Consider the following 22018-nt stretch of genomic DNA (forward strand, 5'->3'; position numbering starts at 1 on the left):
TTAATTGTTGTCAACCTGCAATCTACAGCAGCCCTTGCTTGAGCAGCCAATGATGAAAAATGCTGCAGTCAATAACCTTTGGATGGAAATATTTTGCCCATCCTGCTTTATGCTATGATGGATATAGGCAAATCACTGCTTAAAAACAAAAAAACCCCTATCTTTCTCAAAATCCGAACTTTACTTCCTATCACATTTAGGTTGTTGTATGTTTTCCGGGCTGTATACTTCTAGAACATGGCCACACAGCCCGGAAAACATACAACAACCCTGTGATCCTGGCCATGAAAGCCTTCGACAACACACATTTAGGTTTCTTTGCAGGGTGTGTGTGGCATTTTTGGATCTTTGGGTAGACTGTTGGACCCATCACAATTGTTTACTTTTGATCAAATTTGTATTTTAAAGGGGATTTAACAGGTTTTCAGTTGCCTGGAGAATATATAAATATTTTCTTAAATATGTTTAAATTATAGGAGTCCTATCCACATTTGTGGGCATTAGAGTCCCAAAGAAAACTGGGAAAACCACACTTTTTTCGGTCATGTACAGCAGCAGACACGGTGGCATATACAGTAATCTGCAAGTATTCAAATCCATGTATGGTTAACCTGAAAATGTGGAGGATGACTGTGCATATAAAATGTAAGATAGATGTCCAGGAAACCATCTTAAAACACACGCCCTTAAAAAACAAAATACTGTAGTCACAGTTTTCTCTTGAGTTATTGCTATGCTTATTTGGTTTTCTAAAATCTGTTGAGTTAGAAACCCACTTTTCTGACTTCCTGTGGGATCACTAATTGCATTTTCAGAAAAACGCCCAAATCAGAATACAATAGTTAATTTTAGTGATAAGTCATTTAGCTACTTGTCATACTAAATAATGTAACAAATGTTTTAAAAATCAATGGCAGGCTAGTTCAGCATAGATATTGTTCTTGCAGACGCCCATCCGAATGAGCTCTTTCGTTTCACCATCTGAATATACAAATGCATTCATCCCATTGGCAGCAATGGGCGGGCTGCCCGGGCTTAAGGTACCACTGATTCTGAGATGTCTCCCTCCTGATCTGCAGAGGAGACATGAGGTTAAAGAATAAGCAGGCTGCAAGGCAGGCACTGAGGCAGGCAAGAGGCAACAAGCGTGTCAGGCAAAGCAATAGCAGCACCACCCAGCAGCTAAGAAGGACATGCCCGCAATGAGCTCCCAGGGCCGCAAAGGGAGCGCCACATGGAACAAACAGCAGCAAAGCAAATGGTTTTGTGCTGCTTTCACTTTCATTTCACTGTTTCATCCATGTGGGGAGGGGTCTGCCGTACCGTTTAATGGAATGAATGGTACGGCACAAAAGCACGAATGAAACACATGAAACAAATACCAGACCCTACTCTATTGGAAACCCTGATACCTCTTGCTTTTTGTCAGCATCAGAATGAAAACATGACTGTCAGATGTTTTACAAACACATTATTTATCATGTTTAATTTCTGAAGAAAGAGGGAAAAAAAAGAATTGAGTTCAAAGAATGTTGTGCACTTCTAAAGGAAATGCATCTTAAAGAATGTCAAATGGCTGGTAATTTTTCTCTTCCCAAGTTTTAATTTTATTATCACTTTGAAAAGATAATATTGTATTTCTTTGTTTATATTCCCACTCCTTGCCCCCAAAGCTAGAAGTGGGAAATTGGGAATTTCATTGTAATTCCACCAGAGTTATACATTTAGGAATATAGACTAATCCACAGTACAGGAAAGTGCAAATGGCTTAAACTTGACCTCACTGCCTGGGTTAGAGCACAGCCTGGCCTGCCTGAATGCAGTTCTCTCTGTGAAAGACAGTAGAAGGTGTGAATTGCTCAGCTGCTTCTGCTCCTCTTGATTTAGTGCAGCTTCCAGGGCCGGCCGGAGATATTTTTTGATGTGAAGCGGGGGTGCTGAAAAGCGCCCCCGCCACCGGCGCCCTGTGTGAAATATGTTGTGTTAGGATAAGTGGAATTACTGAGCTATATAATGTTTTTTTGACATACAAGGAAATGGTTATAGCTGACATTTTTTGTTGAGTGTTGTTGTTTGTGAATGTGTTAGAAGTCCATATGTGACAGGGACTTGGAAAAATCTCTACTCGATACTCTGGGAAATTGTCAGAGCAAGATAAACTATCAACCTTCCTAGGACGTTTATCGTTTAAATGCTGCATCTTACTGCTGAGGGAGAATAGGCTAGGCTCTTCTGTTGTCAGTCAAAGACTTGAGTTCAAATACATGATACCAGTATGTTTGGTCTGTATTTAAAAGAGATACACTCTCAAGTTGTGAAAGATATTTGTCATAAAGTGCTTGCCCTCACTTAGGCATTTTGCACTTTGTATTCTTTGGTTTTTCTCTGGACTTTAGAAGGTAAATATGGACATTTGCAAATCTGACTGCTGTTGTCCATAGCATTGAGGAAACCTCATGCAGAGGTGGGCCACATATAATTTGCTGATAACACTTTGAAGACGGATAGGTCTATAATTCGAGGGATCAGATCTTTTTCTTTTCTTGTATAAAGGTATAATGATTGATAAACCCCAATCATCTGGAATCTTTGCAGAGAAATCAATGCTAGTGAACAAAGCAGCTAGCACTGGTGCCCACCATTCAGTATTGGCTTTCAGTAGCTCCGGTGGGATGTTATCCACGCCTGGGGCTTTGCCCTGTTTTAGTTTTAGAATAGGTCTATGAACTTCCTCTGCAGTGATTGGAGGCCACTTTGGTTTGGCAGTGCTTGCGATCGGGGGTGGGGGTGATTGGTCATCTTGCTTGCTTGAATATAGGGAATGAATATGTACTTCCCAGACTGTGGCTGAAATTACATATTCCACTTCTGAAGGAGCGTTTTGCCATCCTTTTAAGACAATTCCCCAAAAGGTGACAGATTCTTTCTTTCTAAAGGGCCTCTATTAGATATTGCAGTGTTTCCCTTTGAGTCTGGTTCTTTTTTGTTTTAATCAGATTTTTGTCCTTTTTTTGAAGATCAAACCGCTTTGTTGGTAATTTAAAGAGGTTAGCTGACCTAAATAACCTATATTTACCATTAGGGTGTGTTTTATGTCCCTACACTCCTGGTCAGAATTGGTTGAAGCCTCGCAGCGTCTAGGTCCCTTTTTGTGATTCAGACTGGCCTGGATGGAGAGAATTATATCCTGAAATATTGTTATTGTTGCTTCTCGGGAGGTTGCCCTTAACAAGGCATTTTACTTGTGTAGGCTTTCATCAGGATGAAGTTTCTTGGTTATTTGTTCATTTGGTTGGCCAGACCATCTAATATGGGAAAACCTTCATTCTACCTCACCAGTTGCTAAGGGTTTATACTCAGCAATATGGGTTATTTCATTTTCTGTCTTTAGGGATATATTTGCTACCTGTGCAATCTCCCACCTTACACTCTAACACCCTATTCAGGAGATTGTGTGATACAGTAATGTCATCTTTTGTTGATGCCCCAGCGCATGATATGAAGGTGAACTCCCTGCCCTTATCACCTTTAGCCCTCCCATTCAGCATCACCAGGTCTAATTTAGGTGTCATTTTAGACAGACATAGTCTTGCATAGTTGCAGCCTTTGTCTTTTGATTGCCTATAAGTATGTGATGAGCTGCCGGGTCAGGTGGAGCTTCATGATAGTAGGTATACAGGGCATCCTCATTTTGTCCAATTCGGGCACTGGTGGCTAGGAGTTGCAATCCAAAAATGCATACCTACTATACCCTTTTGATTTTTTAAATGTGGAAATTAAATTGACAGAGCAGCAGCCGGTGGAGCAGTTATCTATTAAAAATCCACTGACCATTATATCTGGTTGCTTCAAAGGATAGATTCTAGTTTGGACTGATTGACTGATTAGAAATGTTTACTTTCTAAACAGTCATTATAATAACTTCATAACTTTAGGAATCTATGCTTTTGTTTGCTTGTTTTTCTCTTCCCCTACCCTTTTAAAAGAAATTTAATCTTCATGCATTATTTAATAAATGCTGGGTATTTCATAAACTGTATCTAGTAATGGTTATATAAAAGCAGGGAACACACAGATAGGAATTAAAAGAAACAAAAGTTACCACCTGAGATAAAAAAAACAGTTAAATGTTGGTGGTTTTTGGATATCAATAGGAAGGGTGAAAGATCTTGCAAAATTATGAAGATTCATTTACCCAATTCTTAACCATTTTAGGGATTTAACGTACCCTGAATTGTGCCAGAGAATACATTGGAAACCACTGCAGACCTTTGAAGATGTGTGATAAGTTTGGGGGTGGGGCATGCTGAAGTTATTAATATATACCATTCTAAAACAGTTAAGTTTTTATTAGTTTTCAAAGGAAACCTCAAGCACACTATGTTGTGTTGTCAAATCTGGGTCCACTAGAATAGTCAAGTGCAAAAAGACTTTCCAGGACCAGCTAAAACTGACATAGTAGCCAAATGTGAAGCACTTTGCACTGCAGGCTTTCTTTAAGGAGCTGGTAAAAAGACTTGATCTGACATGGCTCCTAGGTTGCAAAGAAATTATTATTTTTTCTTTGCAAGAGAATACTCTAACATCACCCAAACAGATCAGATGCCATTCCAATGGGCAGCTGCATCATCTGTCAACAACATCTCTATCTTTCTTTTGTTTCTGGAATCATAGGGTTAGATGAGACCACAAGGACCATCCAGTCCAACCCTCTGTCATGCAGGAACATACTATCAAAGCTGGATAGCAGCATTTTCCACTGCTGAACAGCTCTTACCTCAATGAAGTTCTTCCTAATGTTTAGGTGGAATCTCTTTCCCTGAAGTTGGAATCAATTGCTCCTTGTCCTAGTCTCCAGGGCTTTTGGAGACTAGCAAGCCTGCTCTCTCTTTCTTATGACATCCTTTTGAAGATACAGCATTAAGTATATTACTCTCATACAGTGCATTACTAATTCCAGGCATCTGGATATCACTTACACCACTTCTTGTTCAGATAAAAAAACAACAACCAGAATTGATGGGTGGCAGTGGTAAATTAATGGCACGTCAATCCAAATCACCAGACAGGCTCACCCAACCATTCAGCAAATGTTTTAAAAATGGAAGAGAATGGACACAGACACACCATCCAGTTAACATCAGATTTGGGTTTTTTTAAATTCCTATTTTCTTCTAAGCACCATATTTGTGTAATTACCCATTAGGAAAGAGCAAAAACATCTTTAACATCTGAGATGGCTCCATCTGAAACAGGTAGCTGGAAAGATACCATAACTGATAAAGGACTAAAAGCAGCAGCAAAGGGACACCTGCCAGTATCCCTTTTCCAGATCATCCATATGATGACAAAAATAGTTGCAGTGCCAAATTTGAGTTGAAAAATAACATTGGAATGTGTTCAGAACAATGATGTCTGAGAATGTGACCTGATCTACTTGAGGCTTGAGCAAAAAGAGAGAGTTGCAATTTTCATATTGCTGCATTTTCCTGAAGTAGTATTCTGACTTGCTCCTTCGATGCATGAAGGAGTACTTTCATTAACCATTTTCTTGAGCAAGAATGTTATCCTCCTCCATTTAAATCTCCCAAGGGGATAGGGGTTAAACAAACACATTGTGGCCCACATGTCCCAATACCTTGCCCACATCATTTATAACTCCAAGCAAAGGTAGCCTTTTTTTTTCAGTAACATCCTGTATTTCCACTCTGCCAGCAATAGAGTCCAAGTTGTTTGTGATGCAGTTAATGGGATTTGCATGGTGGTTTTTACAAAAGAAGTGCAGAGATTGAAGAAAGAAGAAGTTTTCTTGGGACACCCTTGAGCCTGTAAAGAAAATCTACATCTCTCAAATTGGTTCAGTTGGATGATGCTGTATTTAGGTAGCATTGGCAGGAGACCATCATCTCTACAGAGAGTGCTCTAAAATGAACTGTTATTTATATTTAGTAAGTTTTGCACTATTTATATTTAAGCCATTGTCTTAGTGGTTTCAGAGTTTCTCCAAATACCAACAAGTTGAATTAACTTTACACAGTGGATGAGAATATTTAGGACTGATCATTTTTGCAGACTGAAACACCTTGATATATTGCTTTCAGGGTTTGGGCAGCATATGAGTAGTGCACAAAGACAGATGCTGTTCTGTTGTGCTTGTTTTGGATTATGCTTTCCTTATCCTTTTTATAGTATCTTTTTTGGGACACTATTTAAATAATGGCAGTGATGTTTAAAACTCTGAGTCAGGATTGAAGAACAGACTCTAGGTATTGCTGGACCGAGAACAGCATGGTATAGCAGTTTGAGTGAGGGACTAGGAACTTGGTGAAGTCAGGTCAGGGTTCAAATTTCCACTCAGTAATGGAAACCCTTTGGGTGACTCTGGGAAAGTCTCATTCGCTCAACCTCAGAATAAGGCCATTAAAAACATCTCTGAAGAAATCTTACTGAGAAAGCCCTATGATGTGTTCACTTTAGTGTTGCCATAAGTTGGAGACAGCTTGGAGGAACACCCCAACAATATTATTGGACAGCAACTTCCATCATCCCTCACACTTTGCTGTGCCAACTAAAGTTGATGGGAATTGCAGTCCGATAACATCTGGAGGGTCATGCTTTTTACCCTTGCTTAAAACTGTTTCAGGAAAAATGCCTCCTATGCAACCTGCTTGTGGTTTGAGATTAATGTCATAGGGGCGAGACTGTTCTTGCGTCTGGCTCTCAAGACTTATTCTAGATCGGTGAACATGAGATAAAATAAACTTCTATTTCTGATACTCTTACTTAGTGATATATGTATGATCCCTACTTATTTCTGTTTAAATTGATTTTAATACAAAGTAATTTGTGTTTTTTCATTACTGCTATCTTTGTGCTAGAGCTTTGGTCATAATTTTAGAGCTTTGGTCATAATTTTATTGACTTTAATGAACTACTTTATTTCCATATTAAGTTGTGTGATAGAACACTATTGTGTCTGTGTACATGCCTATGAGTGACCCTATGAATTTCGTAGGTTTTCTTAAGTGGGAAATACTCAGAGGTGGTTTTGCCAGTTTTCCCTCTGCAATATGGTGGGCAGCATCTGATAGTCCCATCCAAATATTGGCGACAGCTGACTCTGCTTAGCTTCCAAGTTAGATAAGATATGATATTTTAAGATATTTAGGCCAGTTTATTGTGGCATGGCACTTTGAAATCTACCATACCAGTGATGGTATGGTAAATTAATGACAATTGGATTTGTTTTAACCATTCAACTATTATTCAATAGATTTGTTCTACTGGAATCAGCAGATAAAAGTAAAAGTAGGAGGAATGTTAATGGTTTATTGAGTTGTATCCTAAGGGCATTGGCTTTGCTCTTACGCTCAGTGTTCAAACAGCTTAATGTACTATGGAAAAACTAGTATTAGTTGTGGAGATTTTTAAAGGCAAAGGAGAAAAAGCTTCACTTTTATACTGTTTTCTATTGGGATGTTTAATTTATCATTGATACAGTCCCTACAAATAATAATAATAATAATAATAATAATAATAATAATAATAATAATAATAATAATAATAATTTTATTTCTTACCTGTCTCTCCTCATGGCTCGAGGCGGGTTACAACATTGCTAATACACATAATCAAAACACATATGGTAACCATTTAAAAACACTCAGTAGAATTTTAAATACGGTAACCATTTAAAATCACTCAGTAGAATATACATATTAAAACATATTTCCATGAAATACATATTAAAATACTCAAAACAAAAGTTAGACGTAGAGTGGAAGTTTAAAAGTTTAAAGTTCATCATGAAAACTATCTGGGTAGGCCTGCCGAAAAAGATAGGTCTTCACTTGTGATCTAGCTGTTGGAGCTGTCCTGGCAGATTGTTCCACAGTCATGGGCAGCTGATGAAAATGCCCTCTGCGTGATAGTTGCCAGTAGGGTTCTGGCAGGCCGGAGGACCTCAGTGTTTGGTGCAGATTATGCGCGAGCTTGTGTTAACAACTTGTGTCTGAATGGCCATATCGATAGTTCCACTACTTTTTGTTTTACATTTATAATTTGAAAAGGCTAATGGGTGGATGCTGTTAGTTTTTAAATATTCTTGTTCCTTTTGGAAATTGCAGGAATTCTCTGCAGTATTCAAAAGAGTTATTGAACACTTCCTACTGTGTTGTGTTTTAAAATAGGGCTTCTGAGGATATCATGTCTTTCCTTTGCACAGGAGAACTTGCCAAAACAACAGGAGGCTTGCCAAATGAAAACAGGAACATCTCAAGTGAAAGGAAATGTACTAGGTGGTTATTATGCTTAAAGTGTAGGTCCTAGTTTTAAGAAGACAGTTAACTGTTCCAAAGATTTGTAAAAGAAATCTTGTTTAATAAATGTGTATTGTCAGTGTTTGACTTTTCCATTGATTTTGCAAATGAAAAGCAAATATTCTTGAAAAGCACTTGAATTTTCTGCCACCTCAGATCCGCTGAAGGAGTGATCCCAAGGAGCCTTGCTGTGCCGGATGGGAGAGTTTTCTTAGCTTTAAAAACAGCATAGTCCTAGAAACATCAGCCTTCCCCTCTGTTGCCTTCCCCATATTCTTGTCTTTCGTCTTCCTTTTTAGTTTGGAACTAAACGATGCACAAGAAGTAGGGCTGCTAGTAGTATAAACTACAAATGAATCTGTGCAAGGAAGGCTGCAGCTGTTGCAATTGTGCTGCTGGTTAAAAGGACTGAAACATTTTCTTGGACAATGGCGTGCTTGAAAGGAACAACTGGATCTGAAAGCAGGAATAAATACACCCTTTTTGTTAACAAGACATTATAAGGAGTAAAAAAAATTAATATGTAAACAGGAGGAACTTTTATGGCTTGTTGGCACGATCAATTATTAACTCTTATTTTGAGTCCTGTGCTTCTCCTTAAATATAATCAGTTGTACAATGGTGTGCCTATTATGATCAATTGCAAGCTTTAGTTATATAAGGAGGCAGACCAAGCTTTAATTAATGGTCTTAGCAGTATTTTTATGCTGGGATGTGAAAAGTTGAAGGAAATGGTTTATTCATCTTAAGAACACTTATCATACACACATTTCACTGAAGCCAAATTACAGATTGAGTAGCCCGAGAGGTTGGAAAGTTACTTTCTAGCCTTTGTTTTATTAGTTAAAGGAGAGGTGTTAAACTAGTGGCCGTCCAGATGTTTGGTCCTCCCAACTCCCAGAAGCCCTAGCTAGCTTGTCTAGTGAACAGGAATTCTAGTAGCTAAAGTTAAAAATACTTGGAAAGCCACAGGTTTCCTATCAGAAGCTTGAAAATAACTAGAAACCTTTATTTGTAAAACTGATAAAACATAGCTTGACTCTTCTCATGTCATTATTATTGAAATGTATTCTTGTTATCCAAGAAAGCAACTAGATAAAGATAATGAAGTTCTAAACTCTGATTGTGTGGCACTAATTTTTGTCAGCCTGTGCTAGGTGTAATATGAATGTTTGAAAAGGGACAATCATGAGAACCAACACTCTTTGTTATTTATATGGAGAATTGGAAGTGCTCAAATAGTGTGTGGGAATAGTAGTAGTATAGTACCACTATAGTAGCTGATAAAGATTGAGAACCAGAAGCTTCATCCAGACAAGACTAAATAAAGTGAGCGTGGGTGTTTGTTTGCTCTGAGAAGAAATAATAAACGTAATCTAGATGTGGTTGCAATCCTGGAGAGAGGGGAGCCCAACCACAATTTAATATATCTATTGGTAACATGATGAGATCTGTGTAATTTGTTCAAAATACATTAGCTAGTACATTGATGAGGTCAGCCAGTGCAGTGTAGCGGTTTGGGTCAGTTTTGGAGTAAGCTCTGAGATACTAGGATTCAGATCCTTGCAAAGTCATAGAAACTTATGGATGTTGGACAAGTACCACTCTCTCACTTTTAGGAAAAAGTAGTGGCAAGCCTTTTCTGACAAAATCGTGTCAATAGGGACCTAACCTGTGGTTGGAGGGTTGCTGAAAGTTAGAGTTGACTTGCAGGCATATGGCAATAAGTAAGAGTAGTGAGTGGGACTAGCTGTATGTAATTTATCTTGCCAGTTCTTAAACAATTACATCGGCCTCCAGCCTATTTTTTTGAGCAAAACAAATCAGAAACAATCAAACAAAACCAACCACTGCTTTTTAAGATACTATATATCATGACATCAAGATAGTAAAAGTGTTGGCTTCTTCCATATATACATGCCCAAGAGGAGAGGTGAATGCTTATAGACAAAAAGAAACCCCATATTTGAACTGCTTATTTATAGAGATTTGCCTGGCAATGGGGTTTATGCCAATGCCAAATGTAAATTTTTTATTTACCTAAGCCATTTTGGACTGTGGTAACACATCACTGTTGTTTTCTGATTTACTGAACTTCAGTTGTTTGCTTTATTTGCATTTTAACTGTATTAAACATATCTACGGATAACATTGGAAGGCTTAGCTGCAAGGCAGGAAGGAGGCAGTTCCTGAGTTGCAAACATCCGATTTATATCTTACTCCTAGTTACAAATGAGGTGAGACAACAGGAAGTGAGAGGAAATCTATCTCTAGGAATGGACATTGACAAGAGTCGTCATGAGAAAAGGTGTCTCCATAGAAGCTTTATATGCTAGGAGCAGGGCTGCATGTGTTCTCAGTAGTATTTTATTTGATTTGTTTTCCAACTAAAAATTAGCCATGTCCTCTTAAAGGCTGCCTTAGACCGTGGCCTGGGGTTATTTAACCAGGAACAACACTGCAAAACAGTGTTCAGTTTATTTTCAGTTTATTTCCTTCTGGTTGAAATAAAACTAGAAGAAATAAACATCTGCAAAGAACCTGCTAGTGGAGTTATACTGAATGATCTTTTGAACACAGGAATAGGAGAGCATTTTATAGCCTGCTATAAACAACGTGTCCATTGTTTTTGCAGTTTAAATGGTTTGGTTCCACACTGACCAGGACACTATAATTAATGCAGATCCAGTAGATTTGACTTTTGTCCCTGCTTGTCCAGTGATAACTAGAGATGGGAAGACCTGGAAAAATCTGGAAAAATTGGGAAAAAACAAGTTTCTTTCTGTTCTTTCCAAAACAATTTTTTTCGAGAAAAATTGAAAGGTGTATAGAATATATGCTTTTCCAATGATAAATAATATATCTATGACATGGTATTCAAACTATATAACACGAAGACCTTAATGAAAAATTTCTGAAACTTTTTATTTTTACACATCTGTTTTTAAATTTTTCTGGAAAAAGTGGTTTTGGAAAAAAAAGGAGAGAAAACTGTCATCCCCCCCCCCCCCCCATTTTTCCAGGTTTTTTTTTCAGGCCTTCCCATCTAGTGACAACACATGCTTTTCAATTTCTATAATACAAGGACAGGATTCCTGTCGAGATGAGAGCCACCATATATGGGAATATAGTGACTAATCTCTTCTGGCTTTTTTGAAATAGCCAAGAAACTAGCTGAATGAGTGGAGTGAGCATTAGTGCCTTGCTAAAACAAGACAGTTATAAGATTATAATTGAAAAAGTCTTCTCTGAATTCCACCATCTCAGGCATTTATCATCCAGTTTTCAGCATTCCATTTGTGGGTGAGGTGCTGGAGCAGTTCTTCCCTAAGTGAGTGATACTGGCCCTTTGAGGTGCTGGTATGATCCAGGCAGGCAGTAGTAGCCTGGGGTGCAATTGGCGGGCGTTGAATAAAAATAAGAAGGTCAAAACATTTTAAAAGAAGAAAAGAAAATTTTGATTTTTTTTTACATGCATGTTTGATCTATTGTGTAACAGAACTATAGTCGTACTGATGAATTTATTTTACAAATTGAAATTATAATGGATAAATAGTCAAGTCCTTCACCAATCACAAACATAGTACAGAGTTTTCAAATTTATTTGACCTATCAGTCCCTTTTCAGAAAATAGAAAACAACCCAGCGCTCTCTTGGAAATCTAGTTATATAGGAGCCATTTAGTTTACAACTACATTCTCTGGATTATATTGTGCTGCTGAATTGAAAATGGCTTGTGGAAATAAGTAGACGTTTTTCTTTCCTAGTTTATCAGAGAAGATATGAAATATAAAGATGCTTCCAACAAACACAACCACCTTCACAGGGAAGACAAACACATCACAATTGAAGATTTGTGGAAACGGTGGAAGACTTCTGAAGGTAAGGCACTGGGAACTGTCCCAGTCTGAAGGCTCTACTGGTTTATTAACTAAAGAGCAAAGTGTCTTCTCGTGGCTACACACTGAGAGTATTTATCACTTTGATTTAGAGAAAAACATTCCGCTTTAAGGCAAACACCACAAATTCTGGCTTTGGGCATTAGGCATATTATGGTCCTATATTTTTTGTACCAACAGATTAGAACTGTCAAGAAGTTAAGACTGTAGAACCAGTTAAAAGGACATTTTAACATTTGCATAGTAATTTAGTATGTCCAGAACTTTCCCAGTATTTATAAATAATAACTTGATTCTGATAACCCGCCTCCATCTCCCCGAAGGGAGTCGGAGTGGCTTACATGGGGACCAAGCCCAAAGAATCAAACAACAAATATAAAATTAAAAATACAACAACAATATCATTAAAACAGTAAATGATAAAACATCATAAATACATCAGCAGACATCATTATTAAAAAGTGGAACTATTAAAATCACAGTATTTTTTACTGTAAAGCAGCCGTTCTCAAAGAATGCTCTGCGGAGCCCTTGGGGCTCCAGAAAGCTTAATGAGGGGCTTCGTAGTTCCTTCTGCTTCCTCCTCCTACCACTCCAAGCTTTCCCTTCTTTTTCCTACTCCTCCCTCTCTCCCTTGTCACCAAAAGCCTTTCCCCTGCCTCCCTCTCCCCAAAAGCATTTTTCCTCACTTCGTCACCCCTAAAACCCTATTTTCCTCCCACTGCTCAGGGGGTGCTTTGATTGTGCTTTCCCTGCATGGCAGAAAGGGGTTGGACTGGATGGCCCACTGAAATACTATTAAGTGTATGTTGGTCAAAACTTTGCCCATGTCTCATATGTACATGTATATACATTATATATAATATAATGTATACAAATTTCTTGTGGCTCCACAAGAACCTTTTGCTTCAAAAAGGGCTCTGCAGCTGAAAAAGTTTGAGAACCCCTTCTGTAAAGTAAGCCAGTATTATTAGTACCATGTTATAGGTGGAGAGGTAAGACTGAGCGTAAGTGGTTCAGTTTTAGTGCACAACTTCGCTTAGAGACACCGTCTTCTCTTTACTGTTTTATGCCAACTTTTACTGGTTCTCATCTCCTACACATATCTGTGTGTTTGTGTTTAACGTTGGTATGCTTATTGATATTCATGCAACTATTATTTCATGTTGTGCAGTGCAGTTCAGAATGTGCTATGTCTTGCTTTTTGAAGTAAGGTTCCATCTTTTTCATACTGTGTTTGAAAGTGAAAAACCTGGATCAAGAGAAAAAGGTGGAGGATTTGAGTATGATTTTATTTTGGGGTGGAATATCTTTTCATGTTGCAGCCACCATTCCTAATTAATCCTTTTGGGTTAGGTATTCTCTATATTGTAGATGTTTTCTGTTATTTTTTCTTAAGATTTTTAATGTTTTTCACTCATTCATCATACCTCACCTTGGGGACCCTGTTGGATCTGAGAGGTGATAAACAAAGCAAAATAAGCAAAATGAGCCAGTAAGTAAAAATGTAGCATGTGGAAGTCTTTTGCTAAACTCAGTACTAATGAAGATGTCCAGTTTATCGATATTGAGAGTGGCAAAGAAAGACGTTCTTTTTTCAGGGCTTTCTGCAGTTTGTTCCAAGCTTGTCAAATTCCTTGGACATATACTTCCTTGATGAGCTTATGTTCAAGTGTATTTGTAGGGCTGTCGTTTTTCTGAGAAGAATAGGCTGGGGTACATGTTGTGTTCTTAAGGAAAATAACCACTATAGCATAGATGCAAAGACTCCTACTTTGCTCTCTAACAAATGTTATTCAGAATACACCTTTTTATTTAGAAATACTTAGAAATTTGATTTACTCTTGTTCTTTGTATGAAATGTTTCATCAAACTATATGAACATTCCAAAGTCATTTGCAATTATATGGAGTTTAATTAACCTCTAGTTTGACTTAATGGTCACTAGGCTGGAAATTGGGGTCGTAAGCAAAGTCCCTTAGGATACTAAATGCATGTCACTTGTTTTTATTAGCATAATTGAACAACTATATTTGCATAAATTTAATACTATCCTTTGCAAAACAAGTTTGTAGTTGTAGGCTATTCAAAAAGATCATGCAATTGCCCTTCCTGCTCTGTGAGGTGGGTTTGTTTTTATCGGTAACATTAATGATGTATTTTGGAAATTAAGGTTGTAGCTTGTTTTTGTTTTTCCAGCCATTTGGTTAATGGCGGCATGTTAAATGAATTATTGGCCTGGAATTAACTGGATTTCTAATGCTAGTGTAAAGGATGGTGTCAATAACATCAGCTTCCTTGAACTTGCTTGAAAGGAATTTGGGTGTCAGAGTCACAGGCTGTAAATAGTACTGATCATGTCTCATTAAGCACTAAGTAAGCCCTACCCAGAAAGGCTCCATCATGATGAGCATATTTCTTGATGAGCTTATGTTCAAGAGTACCCCTGAGGGTGAATTCTGTTCGGAATACATTGAAGCCAGGTCACTTAAAAAAGTACACCTGGTGGTATCCTTTCCCTCTGATTAATACATTTTAGCAGTACAACAACTCTGAATTAGATTAGGCTATAGGAGAGAGACTTCTCCAAGGTCAACCATAGGGATTCATAGTTGAATGTGAGATTTGAAGTTGCTTTTTTTCTGCAGATTTCATTACAAAATTGACTACTCAACTGAAGATATACAGACAATAGAGTGGATTGAAATAGTAGTTTTATCATGTAATGTTTATTAATGAATTAATTACTTCCTCTTATGAAATTGTGTTCTAGTCCAGATTTAGAGGAACAAATGTTATTATGCTTCCTTGAATGAATGTTTATACAGTGTAACCTCGATGTAGGAGCATCCCAATTTAAGAGTGTTCTGAGTTAGAGTTGTCGTTCGGCCCAGGTTTCCTTATGACAAGCTAACAGCATTTTGATTTAAGAGCTAGTGCCAGAGGGAGCACTAACATGAGAGTGCAGGTCTTTAGGGCTTCAGGGGAGCAGCCTCTGTGACTCATGCCTCATGCTCTTGTCCACTTTAGGACATTGCTGTCCGTTTTGCTCTTGTCTACTTTGAGGAACTTTGGATTAGTTGATTTTGCATGGTTTTTATTCCTGGGATGTTTGGCTTCATGAAGAGAGAGGCCCCTTCTACACTGCTATATAAAATCCAGATTATCTTCTTTGAACTGGATTATATTGCAATATGGACTCAGTTCAGAGCAGATAATGTGGATTATCTGCCCTGATAATCTGAATTATATGGCAGTGTAGAAGAGGCCAGAGAGGAAGGTCAGTCGGAATGAGTTCAGGATGAAGAAAAGATGCTTCTGCCTCTGCATTTTTTGCTTTGTTTTTCCTTGGCACGACTTTGTGCTTCTACTATTTTTAAAGTTGGTTTTTCTTTTTTCATTGTTCCATGTGAATGTGCACATTTTGCATTGCTGTTACACTGGCCAACACACATTTTGTTGCCTCAAAACCTTAATGAGGTTTCAGGGGTCTGGAACAGATTAATAGCATTTCAGTGGGAAATTTGCTTTGAGATAAGAGTGATTTGAGTTAAGAACTCAGTAATGGAATGAATTACACACTCTTAACTCAAGGTATCACTGTATGTATGATCTCTAGTTGTCTTCTGCTGTTTACAAACTCAAAAAGTGAGAAAGTGCTAAATGTTTTCTGCTGAAAGATATCTCTTCTTCTATGGATTCAAATGGATAGAACAGTTAGGCACCTGCATTTTATTTTTTGTAAAAGTGAGTTATTTTGCCTTCTTGCTGTTTGTACTGTCAAAATGAATAATACCAATCTATACTTATTTGCACACAATGTTACAATATGGAGAACAGTATTAGTTGTACTGTTGAAGCTTGTAGATTTCTTTAGGTACTTTCCTGATTGACTTACTTATTTATGTAATCCTAAATTAATGTTGGAAAAAGAAACTAAACACAGCTGGGGCAGTTTTGTAGTACACGACCAATTCAAATAATGTTTCTGATGACCTCAGTAGTTCAGATCTCCCATCTCAGAACAAATATTATTTCTCAGTAGCTGGGAATAAATTGCATGCCATTAAGAAATGTTATGGTTGAATTACATAATGTTTGTTATTAGCACCCATGGATTTTAAATATCTAGACAGTGGGAATGAATGTAAGCCAAACATTGTTGTGGATGCATTATGTAACCCTGTTTCTTTTTTTGAACAAGAGTAGTGCAGAATTGTAAGGTCCTATGTCTCAAAGGAACCTCATAATCTTAAACTGCTGATTTACAGTGCAGTGTTAATTTAGCAAGTGGGCCAAGAACTGGCTGAACACACATTAGGCTGCTGAGACTGTCCTGTACCCAAACCTTGCTCCCTCAATAATAGGTGTGGTTCTATCAATGGACTGAGACACCATTTTTTATTTTGGAAGAAGTATTATTGAATAATATGTGTTGGAAATAATTTAGGTCAATCTTAACCTTGGTTTAACTGTAAGGTTTGGATGTGATATAGCCCAGCTTCTCCCCTGCTTTGCCCCGTTTCCACCCCCTTTTAAGTGCCCAGCCAGCTGATATCAGGCCAAGTGCTGGCTGATTTCTCAGCTAGTTTATTCTGAGATCAGTCAGCAGAAGAGGCTATGTTGGCATAAAGGAACTTCATTAGACGGAAGGTCGGTTCATCTGGCACAAGTTTCTAGTGTCTCATTCTAACCATTCCAGCTAACCTATCTTTGAGTTAGGATTGTATTGATGATGTGTTTTATTAGCTGGTGGTAAAGTAGTTCACCATAAGTATAGTTTTGTTTTTTAAAAAATATAATCCTGCCAATGCTGAAAAGATAGTTAACCAGAATACTATTCTCAGTACTGTCTGTGTTGTAGCTGGAACAAATGTGCAAAAATGTGTTCCAATAGAAAAAAAAAATCGTGGAGAGTAGGGAGAGAGACTTCCTTTAAATGTGAAATTTCTGTATAGAACGTGCAGGTTCAGAAAGTGTTCAGTGACATATATTGGGTGTTCCTTGAAAAATAACAATAATTAAGAACCATTTTTTAACATTCCCTTTGATTATATTTGTTACCACTTGTCCTTTTTGAAGAAATCACTGGAACTCTGGAAAAAGAAAAGTTCAGAGTCCTTGGTATCTAAAAGTCTAGAAAATGTAATCAAAAAATCAACCCCCCAAAACTGGGTCAACTTATTCACAGGTCAGTGTGAGTACTGTACTTTAACTCACAAAAGGTAACCATTCCCTTCTCTGAGTAGAATGATAAAACACCCATCTTGGGAGGACCTAAAAGAGATACTGAGCCCTCTACGTCCTCCACCACGGCACTGCTTCTGACCTTTTTGAATGCCTGGGTGGGAAAATGATAGCAGTAGCCAGGGGTCCCCCCAGCCTTTGTTATTTTCCTCCCTTCATGGACTGACCCTTTACTTTTCCACAAGTCCTGTCAAAATCCATAATGTTGTCACCAAACTGCCCTCAACTTATGCATGAGTATACAGTTACAAACATCTGACTTAAAAACAACTCATAGTTAAGAATGGGAGTGAGACAACAGGAAGTTAGAGAAATATACCCATAGAAAAGGAAATTCACTACTGAAAGAGTTATCATAAGAAAAGGGTATCTCCACTGAAGCTTTCCAACCAATCCTTGTTTCCAAAACAAGTGAATCAAAATTGAGTTCTCACAGGGACAGAAAGAGAGGTAAAATCTTTTAAACAGAGGCACAGACAGCAAAACAAAACAAACACCACAGGGTTACACCGTACCCTATGCTATATAATCTATTTCCTGGGGACTGCCTGTATATGGCAGTTATAAATAAGTGTGGTAATCTGTTCAGATTTCTATTGAGCGGATGAGAATCCTTTTCACAATACGAGTTACTTCTTGAGTAACCTTATCTGAAATGAAGCTCAAGATCTTGGTAGCATTAGAATCAGAGTGTAAACGCTACCTTTGCAGCATGTAAAATCCTTTGCAGAATAGGTCAGAATTCAACTTGCCATGATGACAAGGAAACAGGAATCAGGTAGTGGTCTGCTAGTGATATAGAGGAATATTACTTGATTTTTACAGAAAAGTGTGTGTTCTCAGTGACTGTTCCGGGCCTTTGGTTGGGTGACTTTTGGAAATGTGCTGTAGTAGGATTAGTGTCTCAGCAACACCAGCACATTAATCCTTCCAAAATCTCCCATCAGATTCCACAGGAAATTAATTTTGTGATGAATAGAACCCTCACTGTTTAACTAAATAATCAGCTCCTGTTTTGCAACACTTTATGACTTTCCCCAATTGCCTGCTCCGACTTAAGTTTTTAATTCATAGTGGATTTTTGTTGAACTCAATGCTCCGTCGCTTGCTCTAGAATTCCAGTAGTTGAAGTAATAAGACTTGATATCTATGCAGACGAACTGATCATACATAGTATGACATTAACTTCATCATCGAACAGCCTATTTGGAGGCAACCCAAAAAGACTGCTAAATTGCTTACTGGGATATCAGAATAAAATACTAAGTTTAACCTTAATCAAAAAATCTTGCCAATTTAAATTCTAAGACAATAACGTGGTATCCATCACATAGATGTAAAAATATTAAACGACAGCACTCTTGAATATTGTAGCAGGCATCACAGGGCAAAGACTGGCAAGAGGTTCCACACATTGTTCTGAAAGCAGTCATCTGCACCAAGTCATCTTTTTTCTGGTCAGTGGTTTTGCTGGGAATGAGCTGGAGATTAGAGAATTGTTGCTGACTTGTAGCATGTAGTAAGTGCCCTGGTATTTGCATACATTTTATCCTGTTGCAGATAGGTTCATCAGATATTTCTGTTCACTGACAAAAGTGCCTTTGATTTTTGATTGCTTTCCTGGTAATTGTTCTGTGTTGGTTATAGTTTGCACTTACTCAGATAATTTGGTTTTGAATTGGTCTATAATTTTGATAATTTGAACATTAAAATGACAAATATTAGGATATCATACTCCCTTTTAGTCCTTCATCAAGGTAAACAGTTTGTTTAAATGATCATAAGTCTAAACAAAGTAATTTTTATGACTGTGTAAATGTTTTTAAGGTATTTAGATGCTGACTTTTAATTTACAAAGAGATTAAACATTTTTAAAATTTCATTAAATGAAAACAGTTTAACAAATCATTATAAGCAATATAATATGCAAGTGAAAGTGCACAAGTAGGGTAAAGTGAAATTTTTTTTTTTTAAATCTAGCATGTGTTCCCGCTATTTTCTTGATGTCCTGTTGGAAGTTAAGCAGGGGTGTACTGGTTAGCACTTAGATGGGAGATCACAAACCAAATACCAGATGTTGTAGGCTATATTTTGGAGGAACAGGCAAGACCATCTTTTGAATATTCCTTGCCTAAGAAAACCCTATTAAATTCATGTGTCGGCATAGGTCAACAGGTCACTTGAAGGTACATGCGTACACATGCACACACACACCCTGTTGAACATATTAGATCTAGGACTAGAATCCCAACAACCCTTTCAGCTAGTTTCATTAACACAGGGTTTGCCAGATTTGTAGGTTGCAGTATACTCTCCCCCTTCCTCCATGCTGTGTAGTGAGGGCCTTCAGGTCCAGCAGATCATGAAATATCTGGACCCTGCTGCAGACAAAAAAGAAGTTAAACTTGTACTTGATGGGAGGAACTCTTTGACTTGGCAAAAGAGCTCTTTGTATCCTGGTGAGATTGTTACTGGCATTTCAGTGATAGTGTCATAAAATGCCTAAAGCTGTCAGCTAAGGCCAAGATTATGATTCTTTCTATATTTAAGGCATTTGTGCTTTGCTTCTTGTCTGGAAGGTCTGAAAGACCTGGCAGTGAAGATACTGGTTTCCCCATCAATAGCAATTGCATTGCATTTATTTGAAGATAATTTTGGTGATTTTGTTGTTCATATCTTTAGTGAATATATTGCATTTGATTTTTTAAATGTCATGTTTAAGCATATCTCTTCCTTTCTGTATTTTCTCATTGCCCAGTTAATCATTCCATTTACCTTCCCTTAAAAATGCCAAGGAACCATATGGTATTCCATAATAAATACATACACTCCAAAATAAACATCTCCTCTTCAGTATTAGCTTAAATGGGTGTAACATGTATTTGCTTTTGTTTAGTTCTATAGCAAGGGATGAGAGACAACAGGAAAAAGAACTCTGTGTCCACTTTATTGGTCACACGATTTTTCCTTTTTCAATTATGCCATGGAATTTTTAATGAAGGAATATTTTTGAGAATTATTTCTTTATAATCTTACTCTAATCTTCACCTCGATGAACACATGATAAAGAAGGAGAACCTGCCAATAATGTATTGTTTGTTAATTCTTGATAATCCAAAAAACATGTCAAATAGTATTTCTGATTTTGCCTTGTAGTTCACAACTGGACACTAGAGGAGACTCTTCAGTGGCTGATAGAATTTGTTGAACTTCCACAGTATGAGAAAAACTTCAGAGAAAATAATGTCAAAGGAACGACATTGCCAAGGTGACTTTTTCAACTCGGATAAGTTCTGTACATGTTGTACCATTCAATGGCATGTCTGAAGCACTGCTTTCACAATGAAATAGAATGTAAACTTTTTATATATCAAATTTTTCTTCTCAGAAAATTTGTAGTGTGTTCCTTATAGTTTCTATAGTGCATGTTCAAGTGAATATATTAAACTTGCATCAAAATAACAAGTTTTATTGTGTTAAAATGTCTTCAGAAGTTCACTTGATGGTGCATTATTGGTGGTAATGCAATAAATTAATTTTAATAATAGTTTTGCAGGTTTATATTTTAAAACAATTGATAGAACCTTTGGGTTGTATGGAATCCTTGTTTTAAACATAGGTGCTTGGATTGTATATGGTAGTACCTCGATATCCATGGGAACATGAGAACCCTATTGAAATTAAGAACTTCTGGCTCATGGATACTATAGAGTCTCACTGAGGAATCTAGAAAATGCCTAGAAAATACATATTTTGTCAGATGTGGATAAATGAAACTGGACACTGGTTCTGTGCATACAGGGGTGGTTATACTATACTAAATTTGGTGAAAATTCTAAAGCTCTGCAGTCAGAGAAATAGTAAAGTAAAATATTTGGCCAGTTCATGTTATTTTTATTATAACTGAACAAAACTAATATAAAAATAACGAATTTTACATTAGATTGTTATATTGTATCTTCTAACCCCAATTTTCAAGAGTACATTTTATCCATGCAATTAATATCTGGAAAACATAGAAACTGTCTCAATGCCTGATTCTGAGATTATTTCACTCTCTGAGATTTGCATGTTTTTGTATCTTTAATCTTTTTTTACAATCTCTTTTGTATTGTATGCAGGATAGCAGTCAATGAACCTGCATTTATGATCTCTCAATTGAAAATCATTGATCGGAGCCACAGGCAGAAACTTCAGCTAAAGGCCTTGGATGTTGTTTTATTTGGCCCTATTACACGTTAGTACAGTTTTAATTTACTTCAACTTTAGAACTTAGCCTTTTTACTGCTGCCAGAAGGCATTGTTCTACTGAAGTGTGATAATCCTTTAGTTAGATTATCTAGTTCCATTGAGAATATATTCAGAAATACATACCACTATGTTATCACTTAGCCTTTTTTCTTATTATTGGTAATCTCTCCAATAAAGTTTCTGTCTTTCTCTGTTTTTCTCTAAAGCAATAGGCCAGACCTGAAAGCTACATCAGATATCCCATTTCCTTCTGGGACTAGAACAGAGAGGCTCAAATTTCTGACTATAACAGTAATAACACTC

At 37.3% G+C, this 22018-nt stretch overlaps 1 protein-coding gene across 4 annotated transcripts in view; it reads left to right on the forward strand.

The window, feature by feature from the left end:
* The window catches only part of stim2 (stromal interaction molecule 2), a 73471-nt gene that overhangs the window by 38510 nt on the left and 12943 nt on the right, over positions 1–22018 (forward strand). For all 4 annotated transcript variants that reach the window (XM_062982195.1, XM_062982197.1, XM_062982196.1 and 1 more), the window contains exons 3-5: positions 12086–12200; positions 20621–20732; positions 21586–21701. In XM_062982195.1, the coding sequence (XP_062838265.1) occupies positions 12086–12200; positions 20621–20732; positions 21586–21701 (343 nt within the window). The remainder of the gene's footprint in view (positions 1–12085; positions 12201–20620; positions 20733–21585; positions 21702–22018) is intronic.

Source organism: Anolis carolinensis, chromosome 5, assembly GCF_035594765.1.
Source record: "Anolis carolinensis isolate JA03-04 chromosome 5, rAnoCar3.1.pri, whole genome shotgun sequence".
Classification (NCBI taxonomy): domain Eukaryota; kingdom Metazoa; phylum Chordata; class Lepidosauria; order Squamata; family Dactyloidae; genus Anolis; species Anolis carolinensis.